The sequence below is a fragment of the Drosophila sulfurigaster genome, chromosome 3 (genome assembly GCF_023558435.1).
Source record: "Drosophila sulfurigaster albostrigata strain 15112-1811.04 chromosome 3, ASM2355843v2, whole genome shotgun sequence".
NCBI lineage: Eukaryota > Metazoa > Arthropoda > Insecta > Diptera > Drosophilidae > Drosophila > Drosophila sulfurigaster.
Genome location: NC_084883.1, coordinates 6,612,894 through 6,631,408, shown reverse-complemented (window position 1 = coordinate 6,631,408; position 18,515 = coordinate 6,612,894). Strand labels below are relative to the sequence as shown.

Here is an 18,515-nt window from a genome sequence, read left to right as displayed (position 1 = left end):
TCAGAGCAGAGGCTGAGCCTGCGACCATCAGTGGCGCGACAGTTGCGACTGCACATAAATCTTTTGGGGGGGGATTGCTTTGATCGGCCAGACAGGAGGAATGCAATTGAATGTCTCAAATCGTAGCCAAGTCTGTCAGGTAGCCAGGATATACGGTATTCCACAGAACAGACAGTTATTATGCCTGCAGAACCGGACAACAACAACCACGCATACCCGCTCACCCGCTGTGTGTGCGACAGGGGCACACGCAAGTCAATTGCGTTGAATCCACTTGAGGCGACGCCTGTGAAACCAAAACAAACAAACAAACAAATCTGTCGGGTCGTGATGTTGATACAACAACAACAGGGCAAACCGAAGACAAGGATGCTCTGGTGAGCAGCAATGAGCGCCGTGAGAAAAGCGACATCCGAAAAGCGAGATGCCGACGAAGATGTCTGAAAAACCAAATTGTCTTGTCGGTCGTCTTGGGTCGATCGCGATGTGTTCGGCTCGTCAGTTGCCCGCCGCCAGTCGCCAGTGGACGGTCGCGTCTTTTTCTCGTCGTTTATCGTCAACAAACTATATAAAAAAAGTTCTTATCGAGAGCCATTGACTACGTATGCGAATTTAAGTGACTATAATTGAATGAAAAGTGCAAGATACATTTACGAATATAGCAAGAGATACACATACTATACATAGTTATAGAGCAGCTGCTTTGGATTTGCAATAGACTCTAGACTCCACTCCGATTGAAGGGCGCGCGTGGCAGGCACGCGTCGCATGCCGCTGTGTGGCATACAGAGAGAGAGAGAGAGATAGTTAATATCTCAACCCATTCGAGTGTGAGTGTGTTTATAAATAATCTCGAAAACAAGAAGACTGTGTTTTATTTTTGGCGACGAATGCTGCAAGTGCCAAATGTTGTATCCATGAAATACACGCAACCGCAACGGCCACGGCAACAAACTGAATATAGTGATGCTTTTATGTGCAATTTTCATATATTTGCAATTTGCGCAGCTCTAAACATTTTACGCCCCGTTTACTGTCGCAATTCTTGTTGGGCCAGACCAAAAACCAAAATCAAAACACAAATTTATAAATATGAAAATCTTTTGGCAAAAATAACAAAACGAAGACGACATACAGAAAATGTATCTTAAGAGTACAAGCAAAGTTCCCTTGTGATCGGTCTTTGACGTCGTCAACTTGACGTTATTCTTGTTGTTATTCTTGTTGTAGCCGCTTTTCTTGTCTTGTTGCGACTGTCGCGGTCTCTAAATAAGTATATTTACGTATGTGGGCATTATACATAGATATAGTGCGATGCATATACACGCGATTCTATATAAATATTCTCCTCGTACACGAACTTATCTAAGTATGTTTGTACATATGTAGGCCCCTCATTTCCGTTTGTTGAGATCGTTCTTCTTGTTGATGATGTTGTTTTTACTTTTTATGTTTTCGCATTTTGACTTATTGCCATTTGCCATTTGAAATTGTGTTGGAATGGGATTTGCTTTTATTAGCAATATGAAATACTCGAATGGTTTTTGTGGTTCCCCCCAATGAGTGCTCTGACTTTATACCTTTTCGTCTGTACTTATTTTAGGATGCAAATTTTGACTGATTTATATATTTTGTTTTACCATAAGCAGTGATATAACAGATACATGTTTTATTATGAATTCTATCAAAATTATTTAAATTGCGAAAAATAAAATATAATTGAGCTTTTCTCAATTCAAAATTATGGTAATTTATATATTTATATTCCATTAAAGTTTGATAAGGTTTCGTTCATATGTCTGTCGAATAGAACAAACACAATCTGCAAAAACACTAATATATCCGCTTGTAGATTGGGTAATCAATTCATTCTATTCATTAAGTCTCTAATCAATCCCAATTTTCTTTTTAGTTTACACATTCTTTACTTATTGTACAGACAAGAGTCCACTTAATTCATTACAAAGATATCATAGGCTTAAATATGAATTTTAAATAGTTCGTTCTGAAATCATTATCAATTTTTTATTGCAATTTACAGCAATCCTAATTTGCTGTTGATTTAATAGCTTTTACAAGATTACAAGTTTCCCATAATGTGATGTTGTGGTACTATATACTTGTACCTTTGCAATTACTAAATAAATATGAACAAAAATATTATAGTTTGATTACCATTGGTTCATAAACTTGGCTTAAGCCACTTAATGATACATTGAACAGTTCTGATAACAACAAATAATATCTGCTGCGTACTTAAATAAAATACCAAAACGAAAGTTAAACGTAAGAGCTTTACATACTAGTTATAATGAGTGATTTAAGTTAGTGATGGTTCGATTAATGTATGTAAACAATCTTGTACAGTTTGGGCTGGTCGTTGATAATTCAGTCATTGAGTGTGGCATTCAGTAAGGACAAATAAGTTCAACTTGAAATATGCTATTGATATGCTAAATAATTTTGAAATGAATACTGCGATATGTAGTTAAGTTAGGCTTAACACCACGCTGTAAAGTTCTTATAAATGCCAATTGTAAGTTACAGTTTAGCGAAAATCATTTGTATTGCAAGAGCATAGAGCATATGGATGACAAACTTAAATCAGCTTATTGCTAAATCAATCAAATACAAGGAACAGGATATAGCAGCTGATGAGCTGCGGTCACAGATAATCCTTGCGTTTGTCGGGCATCCTCGACAAGAGGAGCATGATAAATGCATTTGTGCCGCATCCGTGCAACTGATTAGATGAAATTACAGACGCACGCGCCTCCGCTGAAGAAGCGAGGACATAAGCATAAATCCAATACACTGTCAACATTATGGCTGAGACAGCCGTGAGCAGAGTCTATTGCCAGGACTCCACTTGCACTTGAGCGCATTCGCCGGGCAAATTGAAAAAGGAAACGCACAGCACGCCAAAGTCTAAAGCAGCAGCAGCAACAGTGAAAGCAAGAGCAGCTCCCCTTAACCTATGCATAGGCAGCTAAATGAAATTTCCAGACAGTTTGCATTAATTTCCCAAATGCCGACCGACAGAGCGCGCCACTGAGCTCCACACTTGGCCTCCTCCTCGAACTGCTTCCCTAACCTTAGACACCAGCATATCCAATCAGTGGCACCAGCTACAGAACGCAGAAAACAGAAATGGCAACAGCAACAGCAACAGCTTTTGCCGCCATTACTTTAGCAGTAGCGAGACTTTCGCAGCGAGTAAAAAATTTCCTTTCGTGTGTGTCTGTGTCTGTGGCTCTGTGTCTCTGTATATTGCTCTATGTCCGGCGTCGTGCTACGCAGCTCGATTTCAGCGCAGGATATTCGTTTAACCTGCGCCCCAACGTTGAGCGACGAGAGCGAGAGACGCAGACGACGTCGCAGTTGCTGTTGCTGTTTGCTGTCGAAGTCGAAGTCGCGACGACGCCGATGTTGATGCCGATGACGATGCCGATGCCGACGCCGATGTCGCCTCTGGGCTGCTTCTGGATGCTGTGCAGGCTGCTGTACGAGAATTTCCCAATTTCAGTCTTCGTTTGCCGAGTGTCGTGCGCACAAGTATCCAACAGATGCGGATACATCGACTGCTACAGCGCAGCATTTTACACACAAAAACTGCAACAACAACGAGCAATTTTTTCAGCTGTAAGAGAAAAAAAAAATTCTGTATGTTGGTTCAGTGAAAAATATGAATTGTGAAAATGCCAAGAAATGCGAAAGCTGCAAGTGTTTTCAAATATACAACTCGAAACAAAAAAGATAATGCTAGAAATATGTTAAAACTCAACTGAGAAACTGGCCAAAAAGTGCACGTTATGGTAATCGAAAATTATTTGTGATCCATGTAATGAAATGAAAATGAGTTGAAAAAACCAACGCAATAAAATGTTACTACGAAAATTGTGCGTAAATAAGATCCTCAAAATGTTGAAAACGATGAAAAATTGTGCAAATTCTCCTAGAAAAATTTCATTACTTTGCCTACGCGCGTGTGTGTGTGCGTGTTTGAGTGTGTGTGTGTGGTATATGGTATATGGTGTGTTTTTGTGTGTAGTATCTTTTGTGCGCCTCTGTATCTATGTATCTGTGAGATACGTAAAACAATTTGTCTGCGCCATTAGTAGCGAACGTTCCTCTTCACTTTCGCACACACATATGCGTGCTAATGTAAGTGTGTTTGTGAGAGTATGTGTATGTGTATATCCTGCGCACAGCAGACGACGCTGACGAAGCTGTAGATGCCTTTTCGCATTGGGGCTGGTGATGGTCGACAGCCTTGGAGCCCTACAGGAGACACCACCGCCACTAGTACTAGCAGCACCACCCTCAACACCACCCCCATCACCACCACCGACAACAGCAGCAGCAGCAGCAGCAGCAGCAGCAACAACAGTAGCCAGAGCAGGCAGTAGCGCAACATTTGCGGCGTTGACGCAGCTTCAACTCGTCGCTGCTGCTGTTGCTGCTGTTGTTGTTGTTATTGTTCACGCTGTGTGTGTATCTGCAAAATACGCTCACAAATACTGATAGCAATATATCTAAGCTCGTTGAATTTTTGCAACAGTTATTGTTTGCTTCAAATTAAATTGCAACGAATTGCAATAATTAAAATTCTGAACTTTGATTTACATTCAAAAGTTAAAAGGGTGTAAAGCTTTCCATTAGATAAATTATATGATTTAGTAAGGTATTTATGAGCGTGGAAATTTACCAATACGCACAACTTCACAGGACTAGAAGAACGCTAAAGATTTTCCACAAATATGTAGTAATGCATGGAAAATATTCCACAAGACTTTTTGAAGTTGAGTTTACAATTTAAACTCTTCATATAAATAGTATCGAATAGCATATTCAATGAATATTCATATTACAATTTAGATATGTACCCTTATCTTGTATTTAGTAGTCAACTTTAAGTCCTTTTCAACAGCAATTGATTAAACTTGCTTGCTAGCAATCGGCTTGATTTACAGAGGAAGTTTAATTAAGATGGATAATATAATATGAGCTATAAAAGTTTCTCTCACAATCTGCGACAAGTGGCAACTTCAGATAAACTGACGTTGCACGCCTTGGACGCTCCCCAATATGCTTTTAATGCAACCAACAATGTTTCCCTAAGCTTTCGGCCGAAAATTGACATATTTGCCGCAGTTCCTGTGGCCTGGTTGATGATATCCTGTTCCACTTCAGAGCGTCAGCATGAGGCAACAACATCATGTCTCTAGTCGTATGCACTTCTACGTATTTTGAACCCAGTTTGTGTCTCCCAGTCTATCTCCCCTTTATCTTTATGCATCCGTCTCAGTCTCCACTTGTACCACGACCATGTTTGACATGCATACGTGTATACATATATATGTATGTACATCCATATGTATGTAGTTTATTGCCAGCTTCGCTTTGGCCAGTTAGCTACATTTTTGTCATGGCAGGTCATTTTACTGCTCTCAACTCTGCTACTCGTATAACTTTCAGCTTCAATTGCGTTTCCGTTTTGCACTCGCTATAGTCTTTGCGAATTGCGTATACGCGATGTGCAACCGAGTCGAGTCGAGTCGAGTTGAGTTGAGTCGAGTGTCTGGTGCTCAACTCGCTGATTTTTATATTCCTTCTCACAGAGCCCCTACATTCTCTCTGTGTTTTCTCTCTCCCCCCACCCATATTTAGCTTTTACTAGACAACTAACTCACTATGTGTGTGTATTTACGATTCTGTTTTGTTGTTGTTTTCGTTGCGCTGCTGGTAGTACAACTGCGGCAGCCATTTTGTATATCGTACCTAACGTACTATGAAGCAACACACACACACACACACGTACAATGGAGAGTGCGTGTATGTGTGTGAGATTCGCTGTTTGCAATATTGTTTTTCTCATTTTTTCGGCAAAAATTCTGGCATAGAATTTCCCAGTTTTTTTTTTCTGCTGGATCTGGCTTCCCTTGCCAAAAGCAACGAATGTCAAAGGACGAACGACAACAGTTAGCCAATACTTACAGCAACAACAACCATAGCTGAATTTATAGAGAACCGCAGCAAGATGATGGCCAAAATTTCAATTCCATCCACAACAAATGCATTTCTGTCTATCTCTTAGCTCCCTCCCTTTCCTTCTAAACTGTCAACAAGCTCTTGTATATCGAAAACGCGAGAAAATTGGCGTTATAGTAAAATTCAATATGTGTGTGTGTGCTTAGTACATGTCCAAAAAAAACGAAATGCTAAAAGTGAAATTGTGCGACGCCTTTGAAAACATACACACTCGTATATAATATTTGTAGCGAGTAGCTGCTGATACTCAACTTGAATAAATTTAGATTAATTCATTCTACGAATCCGTAATATATTCTATGATCGAGTATTCACGGAATTTGAATATAGCAGCGGAATAGTTACCCAAAATAAAAAAAAAAATAATTGTACAAAGTCCTATTTTCAAGAATATTTCGTTTTACGCCAGATGCAGTGCTTACCTCAAGAACAGAATTTTCCCAGAAATTGCTGGCAAACAATCAAATTGCCAATTATAGACATATGTGTATATATTATTTCAATATTGAGTTAATTTGCATATACATACATAAAACATTCATGCCTTCATATTTAATTAGACAACAAATGGATACGATTTTTAGAAATCGTATTTACCTAATTGATCAACGAGCTTAAGGAATATTTTCCGGCAATTATAAATTGCATTAATTATAAAAGCGCTAAAAGTTGATTTAAAACCTGCGAAAATGCTACACTTGCTTTTGAACAAAAACCAAATTCGTTATTGACTATCAGAGTTAAGATTGTATTATTATTATTAAGTAGTAACAGAAAAATAATAAATTAATATTGAAGAATTTAATTAAACGCGACAGCAATCTTAGGCATTTCGATATGGCTTTCTTTGAATATTGAGAATGTGATCATTGGAACTAAATATTTGTATATACCTAACAATATTGTCTCGACAAGGAAAAACTAAACACAAATTTACTGAAACTATTGTAATATACATATGTATACCAAAAAAGTTTATTTGATATAACGCACTATGATTACATTCAAAGTACTTTAGAGCTAAGAATATTGAATGCACAGTTAGATTGACATAAAAATAAAGTAATTATATTTGAATATAACTAATACCCATACAAAAGTTTCTCTGTTTATTATCCGATCATCATCAAATTCTCAGGAATCATTAAAAGTGTTCTTAATATTGTATTTTCAAAATTTTAGAATTTACTTTCAAAATTATACTTATTATTCTTTTTGTGTGAGGGAAGAAAAACTAAAGCTACTTATCAAGATTGCATCTGATGATTATAAATTAAAGTTTATTTATAATTTGTTTCAATTGTTCAATTACTTCCAGTTGAACATAACTTTTTCGATATGAACATTCTTTAAAGTCTGTACTTAAGTTCTAATTAATTAATTTATTCCACTCGATTTTTCATTCACTCTAATAAATTTCATCCGACAATTGACCTATTTTTGTGTAAGCTGTGCCATCAGCAATTCTGGCAACAGTTGTAAAGGACAAATTGAAAACTGCACTCGTAGAAATGTCAGACAAGCAAAGTAGACATCGATTTTTTGGCCAGGGGCACAACATTGATAGGGGCACAACATCTGAAGAGCTGGGCTGGGCAGGAGGCCCATCTCCTTCATCTCCTGGAATATAGCTTCGCTTATTGCAGTTTCGTGTAGCAATGTGAAAATTGCACACAAATTTTGCTTGAGGCTCAGAGGCTCAAAGTAGTTTTTGGCAATGCAATGCAGTGAAATGGTTTCAAAATCTTTCAATTTTGATATTTGCGTAGGTATTGAATAGGCGACAGGATGTTAGATGGGTTAATAAATGGATGGCAATTACATGAATGAAATGCCATTACGTGGGCCGCTTCGATTCATGAGTGGTTTCATTGGCGTATTAAAAGTCAAAAGTCAAAGAGCGTTATTAATTTGCATATTCTGTTCCTCTCTTATTTCTCCAGATTGTCAACAATAATAACAAGAACAACAACGATTATTATTCAAACAAAGCAACAGTGCAAGCCCACACAAACATACACCCACACACATCCACACACTCACAGACGATATTGCAACGGCTACAGCAATGTGCTGCCTGCATCTGAAGAACTTTAAATGCGCGATTCGTGTGCCCACCGAGCGGTCAGTGAACACTTTGTCCACGTGCCACAAGAGTTAAATTAGCCAGCAAATCAGTTGAAAGGCTCGAAAACCCAGTCAAATAATTTCAATAAGAACATACACAGAGTACCGACTCATACATCTTTACACTCTCACCACGCACACACTTTAAGTCATCGCGCTGTTAGGGGCAGCATGCCACGCCCACGCCCAATACCGCCGCTGCCGCTGCTGCTGTTCAGCCTGCTCAGCGTGCTGGGCGGTCTGGTGCTGGCGCAGCGTCCACTTCTGAACCACACCTTCAACTCGCTGCCGATGTCGCAGCATCAGAGCAACAGCTACAACAACTACAACTATCAGGGCCCAAACAAGCAACTGCGCAACGGCCGCCTCCATGAGCAGCCCCAACCGTTGCCGCTGCCCACTTTGCCCGGCCTGGCGCAGCCCGTGCATGTCTATGATGACTACGAGGGCGAGGGCAGCCAGGGCACCTTTGGCTCGCGTCCACCGCCGGGCAGTCGACGGGATACAAGACGTCGCCAGAACTTGTCACAAGTAGGCGCAGGCGGTATACCACGACCTGAACGTGGCAATGGACAGCGGGGTATTGAGTCGCTACGTAAGGAGCTGCTAAAACCTTCAGTGGGTGGCCCCGGCGGCGGCATATCCGGCAGCAGCGCCGGCTATGCCTCCTATTCGGGCACCTCGTCCATCGGCAAGATCAATGGCCAGGGCGCTATTGGCTCGGCGGATCGATATGGCGAAAAATTACGTCAGCCGACAGCGGGCACCGATAATCTGGCCATTCGCGCATATCCGCGCAAGAATCCCCTCAACGAATTGCGTAAACTAAAGAAGAGCTTCAATCAGGCCGATGAGCCGGCTGGTGGCGTCACACATGGCAATATGGAGGGTGATACCGACATTGATGGCGATCAAATCGACCCCATACAACAGATAAAGGAACGCATACGTGATACGGCGCCCAAGCCCGTAAGTTGTCAACTTCCATAATCTCCCACCGTTGCTCCTCACTTAATACCTCTCTTTTTGAACTAGAACACTTACGCACCCCATACGGAGTCGACGCCTTCGTCGGAAATGGAAGATTTGCTGGGCGTCAAATGTAATTTCGAGACCTCTTGCGCCTGGGTCTGGACAAAGAATCTGATGGATGGCTTCCAAGTGATTAGCGGCACCGAGCTGGCGAAGAAGAATATGACAGGTCTGATGCCTGGACCCGTGGCCGATAGCATTGACGATGCCAATGGTCACTTCCTTTACGCTCGAGTACAGCCCGCAACGAAGCAATTGAACCTGACTTCACCCTGGTTTAGCACCACACTGGAGAAATGCTTCCTGGAGGTGTATATGCACCAAAGTGACATGAGTCATGGACTGTCTCGGGTGGTTGTGGAGCCACTACATCCGCAGGAGAGCAGCTGGGTGCCTGCGGAAATTCAAGGCGACAACTTTCGCTCCTGGACACATCGATTATTTCGTCTTGGTCGTATTTCGCGAGACTTTCGAATTGTGTTCGAGATTGTGCCGGATCTTAAGCAGGGTCAGAAAGCGCATGTGGCGCTCGATAATCTACGCATGGTTAACTGTTTTCCCGAGGGCACCAAATCGGAAAAGTGCAGCACATCGCAGGTCAAGTGCATGATGAACAAAGTGCCCGTCTGTATTCCATTGCCGCGTATCTGTGACATCACTCGCGATTGCGACGATGCCGAAGACGAGTTGCAGTCATGCGGTATGCTCTTTTGACTTTCTTCTCATGCTCTGTTCGTATCAACTACAAATAATTATCAATTCTTATATACAGACAAGATACCCTTTGGCGGACGCTGTGACTTTGAGGAAGATTGGTGCGGCTGGCGAGACTCTGGCAAGACAACATTGACTTGGTCCCGTCACACGGGTTCTTCACCCACCCATGACACTGGCCCCGATGGCGATCACACACAGCAACATCTGCTCAACGCCACTGGTGGCTACTACATGCTTGTCAACATGAATCAGCACATCAACAACTCGGAGAAGAACTCTATCATTGGCTTTGCCAGCAATGCCATAATGTTAAGCAAAACATTTAACCCGCCACCTTCGGTTCATGGTAATCCCGACTCACCCTACCGGAATTCATGTGTGGTGCGTTTCTATATTCATCAATTCGGCAAGAATCCGGGCAGCATTAATCTATCTGTTGTGGAAATGAAGGAGAAGGAGAATATTACAACTACTCTCTGGTGGAGCACCAAGAACCAGGGCAGTGATTGGCTGCGTGCCGAGTACGTGCTACCTAATATTACCTCAAAGTAAGTAGTCCTGCACTACTCCTCTAGAGTCCCAAATGATTCCATGCATATTCTTTCAGATACTATCTACAGTTTGAAGCCCGCATGGGCATGCGCATCTTTTCGGACGTGGCTGTGGATGACTTTTCGCTTAGCCCTGAATGCTTTGGTCTAAACATACCCGAAGAACATCTTAATGGCTACAATTATTGGGACGTCAGATACAATCAAAAGAGTCCTACGCATCATGACTTTGATCACACGAACTGTAAGTACCTTAACTACAATTATACTCGAAATTTACACTTAATATCCACACTTTATCTAGTTCTAAAATTTATTATTATTTGGAGATAAAGAAATTAGAAAACCTAAAAGAAGATTTGTATCCCTACTGAGTCTACAGCTCTTCCAAAAGCCATACTTTGTATAAGAATAAAATAATTTTTGTTGAGTTGGGGGCCGTTCACTAGAATGCCATATTTTTCTTAGATCTTACTTAATTTCTTCATTCATTATTACAATAGCGTCAATGTACCTAATCTGTGAATTATCCTCTCAGTATACAGTGTCCTGTTAATAGACCGGATAATATTCTGAGTGTATTCTTTTATTTCATTACCCTTCAGAACCCATGAATTCGGCACCAGTTAAGCAAAATATTTTTTTCTTTAATAGCTAGCTACATATTAAGCTCTTCTCAAACTCTTCCCTTTCAGACTTAGAGCTTACAAGTTGCGATACTAGAGGTATGATAGGACCGACACAATCGCAATGCGAAAGCGCCTACAAGGAGCAGAATCAGTCGCATGTGCTTCGCGAGGTTCATGTTGTCGAGGATCAAAGCACCTACAAAGGCATGCAAAAGTGGAAGGTGCCCAACGAGGGTCATTACACGTGAGTAACACTGTCTAATGCCTAGAAAAACTTCGATTACCATGAGTTAATTTTCTTCCTTTCTGTAGAATCATTGCTAAAGGCGCGAGCGGTGGCCTTGGATCCGGAGGGGTAGGCAGCTCTCGTGGATCTGTTGCCATCGCTGTACTAGAGCTGCATAAGAATGAAGAGCTCTATTTTCTGGTGGGGCAGCAGGGCGAAAACGCCTGCATCAAATCAATGAGCATACATAAGGAAGCCGGCTGTGGCACAGAACATGAACTGGATCTGGGACAGTATAGTTTTCGCTCCAAGCAGGACATGGTGAAAAACATATACATTGAAAATGGCGCTGGCGGCGGTGGTGGAGGATCCTTTGTTTTCCTGCTAAACCAGGCCAAGAACGAGGCCGTGCCATTGCTGGTTGCCGGCGGAGGCGGTGGTCTGGGCATTGGGCAGTACATTGACGAGGATTTCCAGCACGGGCAGAAAGCCAAGCCGCTGCAAGCACCCGAAAGCGGTCAGATTAATGGTGAACCACTTAACAAAAAGACCGCTGGTCCAGGAGGTGGATGGCGTGCCAAGGAAGATCAGGCCCTTAGCCCGACCTATGGTGCAGCGCTGCTACAAGGCGGACGTGGTGGTCACTCCTGCTATGTAGAGCTGGCCGACAATGGCACGTCTGTTCACAGGCATGGACAAGGCGGATTTGGTGGTGGCGGCGGTGGTTGCAATACTGGCGGCGGTGGTGGCGGCTATGCTGGCGGCGATGTCTACCTCAATGAATCCAATGGCGAGGGCGGCAGCTCCTACATAAGTAGCAGCCGCAGCCTGAGAGACACCAGTGAAGTTCATGCAGGAGCAAGCAGCGGTGCAGGTGCCATCATCATCATTCCCGCTATTGAGGGCTGTGGCTGTGACTATCGTTGTGTGGCTTTGGATGAGTTTAGGTCAAAGGTGCGTTGCATTTGCCCAGAGGGTTGGAGTCTAAAGCGGGACAACAACACGGCCTGCGAACGGCAGGAAGAGGCGGGCAAATCCTCCTATCAGTATTTGGTATCCGGCCTCATGTTTTCGCTTGCCGTGCTCTTCATCAGCATTGCGGCACTCATATTTATGCTATGTAAGTTGTGATATTCCTTGCATTATAATATCATTCGAGCTCTAATTCCTTTCTATCATTTCAGATAATCGTTATCAACGCAAAAAGCAGGCAAAGCTGCGGCATAAGATGCTGGCGGAGCAGGATCTTCAGCTTAGTCGGCTTCGTCATAATATTGATGACTCTAATCTGAATAACTTCAATCCCAACTATGGCTGTGATGGCATACTCAATGGTCATATTGATGTCAACAGTTTGCCGCAGGTGGCACGCGAGAGTCTCCAGCTTGTGAAGTAAGTAGCTCTCTTGAATTTACAATTAACCTAAAGGCTTAATTAACATTCCTTTTTTCAACACACAGTGCACTGGGCAAGGGTGCCTTCGGTGAGGTCTATCTGGCGTTATATCGACATCGCGATGGTGATGCGGTAGAAATGCCAGTGGCTGTGAAAACCTTACGCGAGGATCCCAAGCGTGAGAAGGAGGAGGATTTCTTGAAGGAGGCTGCTATAATGGCCAAATTCAATCACCCAAATATGGTGCATCTCATTGGCGTCTGCTTCGATCGTCAGCCCTACTACATTGTTCTCGAACTGCTGGCTGGCGGCGATCTGCAAAAGTTTCTGCGCGAGAATCGTAACACACCGGAGCGTCCCTCTCTGCTGGCCATGAAGGATCTGCTTTTCTGCGCTCTAGACGTGGCCAAAGGCTGTCGCTACATGGAAAGCAAACGTTTCATTCATCGCGACATTGCCGCCCGTAATTGTCTCCTGAGCAGCAAGGGACCGGGACGTGTGGTGAAGATTGCGGATTTTGGCATGTCTCGTGACATCTACAGATCAGACTATTATCGCAAGGGTGGCAAGGCAATGTTGCCGATTAAATGGATGCCTCCCGAGGCGTTCCTTGATGGCATTTTTACATCCAAGACGGACGTCTGGTCGTTTGGCATACTGCTGTGGGAAGTGTTCAGTCTGGGTCGCTCGCCCTATCCCGGCCAGCATAATACCCAGGTAATGGAGCTGGTGGTGCGTGGCGGTCGTCTTGGTTCGCCCACCGAATGCCCCGTGTCCATATACAAGATTATGGCCGACTGCTGGAATCCCACGCCCGAAGATCGGCCAACTTTCACAAGCCTGTTGGAGCATCTAACCACATGCACGCAGGATGCCAGCATTATGAATGCACCGTTGCCCAATATACTGGGACCCACGGCATCTGAACGCGATGAAACTGTCATCCGGCCACCCAACGGCGAGGAGTTCTGTCTAGCCGTGCCCGATTATCTGGTGCCGCTGCCCGGCAATGGAGCACCACATGCTCCCGGTGGCGTAGCATATGCACCAACCGCCCAGAGACAGCAAAACACATGCACTCCCCCAGCTGTTACCTCACCCGCCGCACCAAAGCCCACAATGCCAGACACTTTGGAGGATGCTGCAGCCGCAGCTGGTCTAGTCGGCGGCGATTGCTGGGAGACCTCGTTCATATTACCAAACTCGAAGAGCGACCAGCCGCTGCTCAGTGCCAGTGCCATAACCACTATGGCCAATGGCGATTCCCAGCGAAATCTGCAAGCTGCGGCCGCTATCGCTGCGGCCTCAGCCCATGCCACCCCCATATTGCGTTCGCCCACGCATAGCGATGAGGCCAAACTGATTAGCTTGGATACACCGCAACCGACGCCGACGACCATACAGCCGCCGTTGTCGTTTGCCTCCCAACTGGATGGCATTACACTCGATCCAGCAGCGTTATCAAAGAGCCTGACCAATGGAGGCACACCCAATGGCAGCGTCAAGCAGTCGTACGCCAATGTGCAGGTCCAAATGAAGTCTGATCCGGACAGAGATTGCAACAACAAGCTGAACGGTAGTTTGCCCACAGGCAATGGAGTCATTCTCAATGGAGAGACTGCAGGCGGCAAGATATCGGCAAACGATTCACCTTTCACCATCCAAGGATACGCGGAACGCTATAAGGACAACAATAATCATTCCGAAATTAGTTGTTAGAGTGTCCATCAGCAAAGGTCATTGTGCAGCATTTTGTGTGTCCTTTCGGCCGCAAACTCCAAGTTTGCTGAATCCCGAAATGAATCCATGAATACGAGTCTTGAGTTGTCAAAACAGTTGCTTGTCAGATAGTGATGTGTACATTAGGCTTCAGGGCTTCGTCCCAGTCATGATTTGTTTTTGGCGCTAAAAAGCGCAGTTTAATATACTAATAATAATATTTATGGGAAATGCGAAAATAAACAAAAACAAGATCACAGAAACAAAACAAAACAAAATCGAGTGAGAAGTTCACAAAAATTATAATGTACTCTAAAATTAATCTAAATTTCTATGCGCAAAACAATGACGCAATGCTATAAATTATACAATTTTAAAATTAGTTTAAAATTATTTTAGTTTTAAAAGCGATTAGTTTAACAATTGCCAGAGGTTGTACATAAGTATTGTAATTTCAAGATTAGTTGTCAATTTCAATATTTGGTTTTAATTTTTTTTTTATTATTTATGTTAATTTAAGCTAATGACTGAAATGCTAAACAATATTCCTAAAAACCAACCAATTAAATTCATTTTTTATACATATGCAGTCCAATTGAATCTAATAGCAGTATCACACTACACAACAAAAACAAAGAATCAAACCAAAATATACGAGCTCATAGTAGTTTTTAATTTAGTTATCATTTCTTGTTAAATATTTCTGTATTACTTTAAATGTTACGCATAGTCCATATACAATAAAATGCAAAATTTGAATTTTTAATATTTTTAATTTATTTAGTCTGAAATTTTATTGAAATTTATTATTTTAACCTGTAAATAAAGGCTTCCGTCGTAGTATATGAACTTATGTATTTAATGTCTAAGCTTAATTTAGAATGTAAAATATATACATATAAACCATATTGAAATGAAAAGAAAACTACAATTTACAGGGTGATTTTTATAAAAATTCAGTTGTATGTTTAAAAAACGAAAACAAATTAGTATTAACAATTTAGAAAACCAGAAAAAACACAATATTTTGTCTATCTTAAGTTGGGATCCAAAACTTTTAATTTTTAAATTAAAGTCACACAGAAAATGGAGAAATTTGAAAGAAAAAAAATATATATTATTGCGTGTGCGAGAAAATTGTTGAAAAATATTTTCAAATTTTTTGCGTTGACCAACAAAAGATAAAACAAAACCAAAGCGAGCAGCCGAAGCCGCAGCTTTAATTATGCAACTCGCATTTGTTTAAATAATTAAGGAATATACTGTTGTTGCTGTATGTGTTAAATTGCGATGCATCCAAAGGTCAAAGGTTGCCGATTGAAGATCGACGATCGAGGCGGTAATTCAAATTTTTACATTTAGTTCAGACGTAACAAACAAGCTTTAAATTATATAATTTTTATAAAAATATATATACACATGGCATGAAATATACAAAAAAAATAAGACGCATACTTATATTTAACAAGAGGAAAAGAATGTATGCGTTAAAGAATAAAAAATATAAAAAAAGAGATATTGATAAATTATACAATACACACAAAAAGTAAAATTAACATGGCTAATTTGTGGGATAAGCTTAGAAGAAATATTAACGAAACATTTAATGTATATGATGTTTATGAGCGTATACTAAATGTTATCATGTTCAGTGTGTGTTATACTATAAACATACATATATACAAATGTATATACATGCAACGTACATACATCCATACATACATACATACATATGTGCATACAAACAAAATAATAAATGATGATAATGATAATGATAATGATAATGATAATGATAATGATAATGATAATGATAATGATAATGATAATGATAATGATAATGATAATGATAATGATAATGATAATGATAATGATAATGATAATTATAATGATAATGATAATGATAATGATAATGATAATGATAATGATAATGATAATGATAATGATAATGATAATGATAATGATAATGATAATGATAATGATAATGATAATGATAATGATAATGATAATGATAATGATAATGATAATGATAATGATAATGATAATGATAATGATAATGATAATGATAATGATAATGATAATGATAATGATAATGATAATGATAATGATAATGATAATGATAATGATAATGATAATGATAATGATAATGATAATGATAATGATAATGATAATGATAATGATAATGATAATGATAATGATAATGATAATGATAATGATGATTGTGTGTACATATGAATGTATCTATGTATGTATGTTTTGCGCATATACGCATAAAATTCATATTTGTATATGTATGTATGTACGTGTAAAAATAAGCATATTATATATCTAACTAAATGTATGTATGATAAAATAAACATTTATTAGCTGAGAGACGGAAACATTTGAGCATGTAAATTACACTTAAACGCATGTATTGCATATTAAATCACAATAAAGTAAATAAAAAAGAATGAATGATGTACAAACATTAATTGAGATTACCAATAAAATATGCTCTATATTAATTCACAAATTATAAATAAAAAGAAACCAATTAAAGCTTCAATATATACATATAAGATTCTTGACATCCACAGCTAAAAAAAATGTTAGAACTTAACTTAAAACTTACTTTTTGCTCAAACGCGTATTCTTTGCATTGCAATGGAGTGAAAGGAACTAAAATATACCCATTGCATTACATATTAATGTATGTATGTCATGGAGTAAATATTTATACTACTTATGTACTTACTTATATGTATGTGTATCTATTATGGTTGTGCTGAGGCATGTAAGGGCGTCTTTGGAGCCCCAAAACAAATACATACCTATTAAATATGCGTTAAATATAAGAAAATGCTCATAAGTATATGTACTTTCACAACACTTTCTTAAATTTTTATTTTAATTAGTATCATGATTAATTTTGCATTACTAAACGATGTAGTGGATGGATCAGAATAAGATCAGAATCGATTTTCAGACTCCTCCATTGACAGGGCTTTCGCATATTTATTTCAACGCCCACATTGTACCCTGATGTAAACACTTTGTGTACCTAAAGTCCAGAACCTGACAAAAGTTACATATTTATCGCAAATACCAAACCATAATATACCATCTACATACATATATCTATTGTTAATGTTGGCGTATAGTCAAATGACCTGTTAAATCGAATTAAATCGAATCTTTAGTTAAATTCAGACCATCCACTGCTGCCTCGGCCAGAAACATGAATATTATTAAAACATAAATGGTATTTATCAGCAGTAATAATTATAATTTTTTTGTTTTTCGTTTTTTTAAATATGCCGCCAAAAAATATCAGTAGATTGAAATACAGTTCATTTCTCCACAATAAAAAGTCGCAACGAAATTATGAATTATAAAAAAAATATACAACAAAAACTAAAATCAATGAGAGAATGATTTTAAGAATACAAGAAAAGGATACTTAAAAGAATATACATAAGTATATGAAAAAAAAAAACAATAAATAGTATTTTTTATATACTTAATAAAAATCCATTGTATGAAAATTATTGCATACTCGTAATACCGAAATAAACCAAGGCATAAATTAGCTCTAGCTATAATGAAATATTAATAATAATAAAGTATAATTGAGGTTTTCATTTAAATGGTAAATTATTTTGTTACATTTAAAGCAAAAAAAAAGAAAGCAAAGAAAAATATAAATATAAATTTAATGATTAAATATAGCGAAGAAGTTGATGAAGAAGTAAACAGAAACGTAAAGACTAGAACAAAACATTTTGTAAGCAGAAATGTGAGTTTAGATCGAAAGAAAGTTAGTGAAAAGTGTGCTAATAATACTAAATACTCTTAAAGGAATGTATGCAAATTTAAAATTGTTAAATGGATGAAAAAATATTTGAAGGAAGGGGCATTGATAATGAGAACAAAAAGTATATTACATTTAAACCACTTAGCTTACTTACAGAAATAATGAGTCCATTTAGTATGTACTGAAATTGCATAAATCCCTCTCAGAGCACAACAGATCAATAATAATAAAAATCTATGAGAACACACAAAATAATTAAAACATTTGCTGAAAAA

At 39.6% G+C, this 18,515-nt stretch overlaps 1 protein-coding gene across 2 annotated transcripts; it reads left to right on the top strand.

Annotated features, from left to right (window-relative positions):
- Nucleotides 1-530: 530 nt before the first annotated feature.
- Nucleotides 531-17,904, top strand: LOC133842823 (tyrosine-protein kinase receptor). 2 transcript variants are annotated; one of them, XM_062276078.1, is made up of 9 exons: nt 531-830; nt 7,995-9,147; nt 9,214-9,910; nt 9,983-10,475; nt 10,535-10,722; nt 11,174-11,351; nt 11,420-12,453; nt 12,518-12,725; nt 12,794-17,904. In XM_062276078.1, the coding sequence occupies exons 2-9, from the start codon at nt 8,350-8,352 to the stop codon at nt 14,445-14,447; spliced, it is 5,250 nt and encodes a 1,749-aa protein (XP_062132062.1). In that variant the 5' UTR covers nt 531-830; nt 7,995-8,349; the 3' UTR covers nt 14,448-17,904. The 2 variants fall into 2 exon arrangements, with proteins under 2 accessions (XP_062132062.1, XP_062132061.1); XM_062276077.1 differs by lacking the exon at nt 531-830 and adding an exon at nt 3,526-3,642.
- The last annotated feature ends 611 nt before the right edge of the window (nt 17,905-18,515 follow it).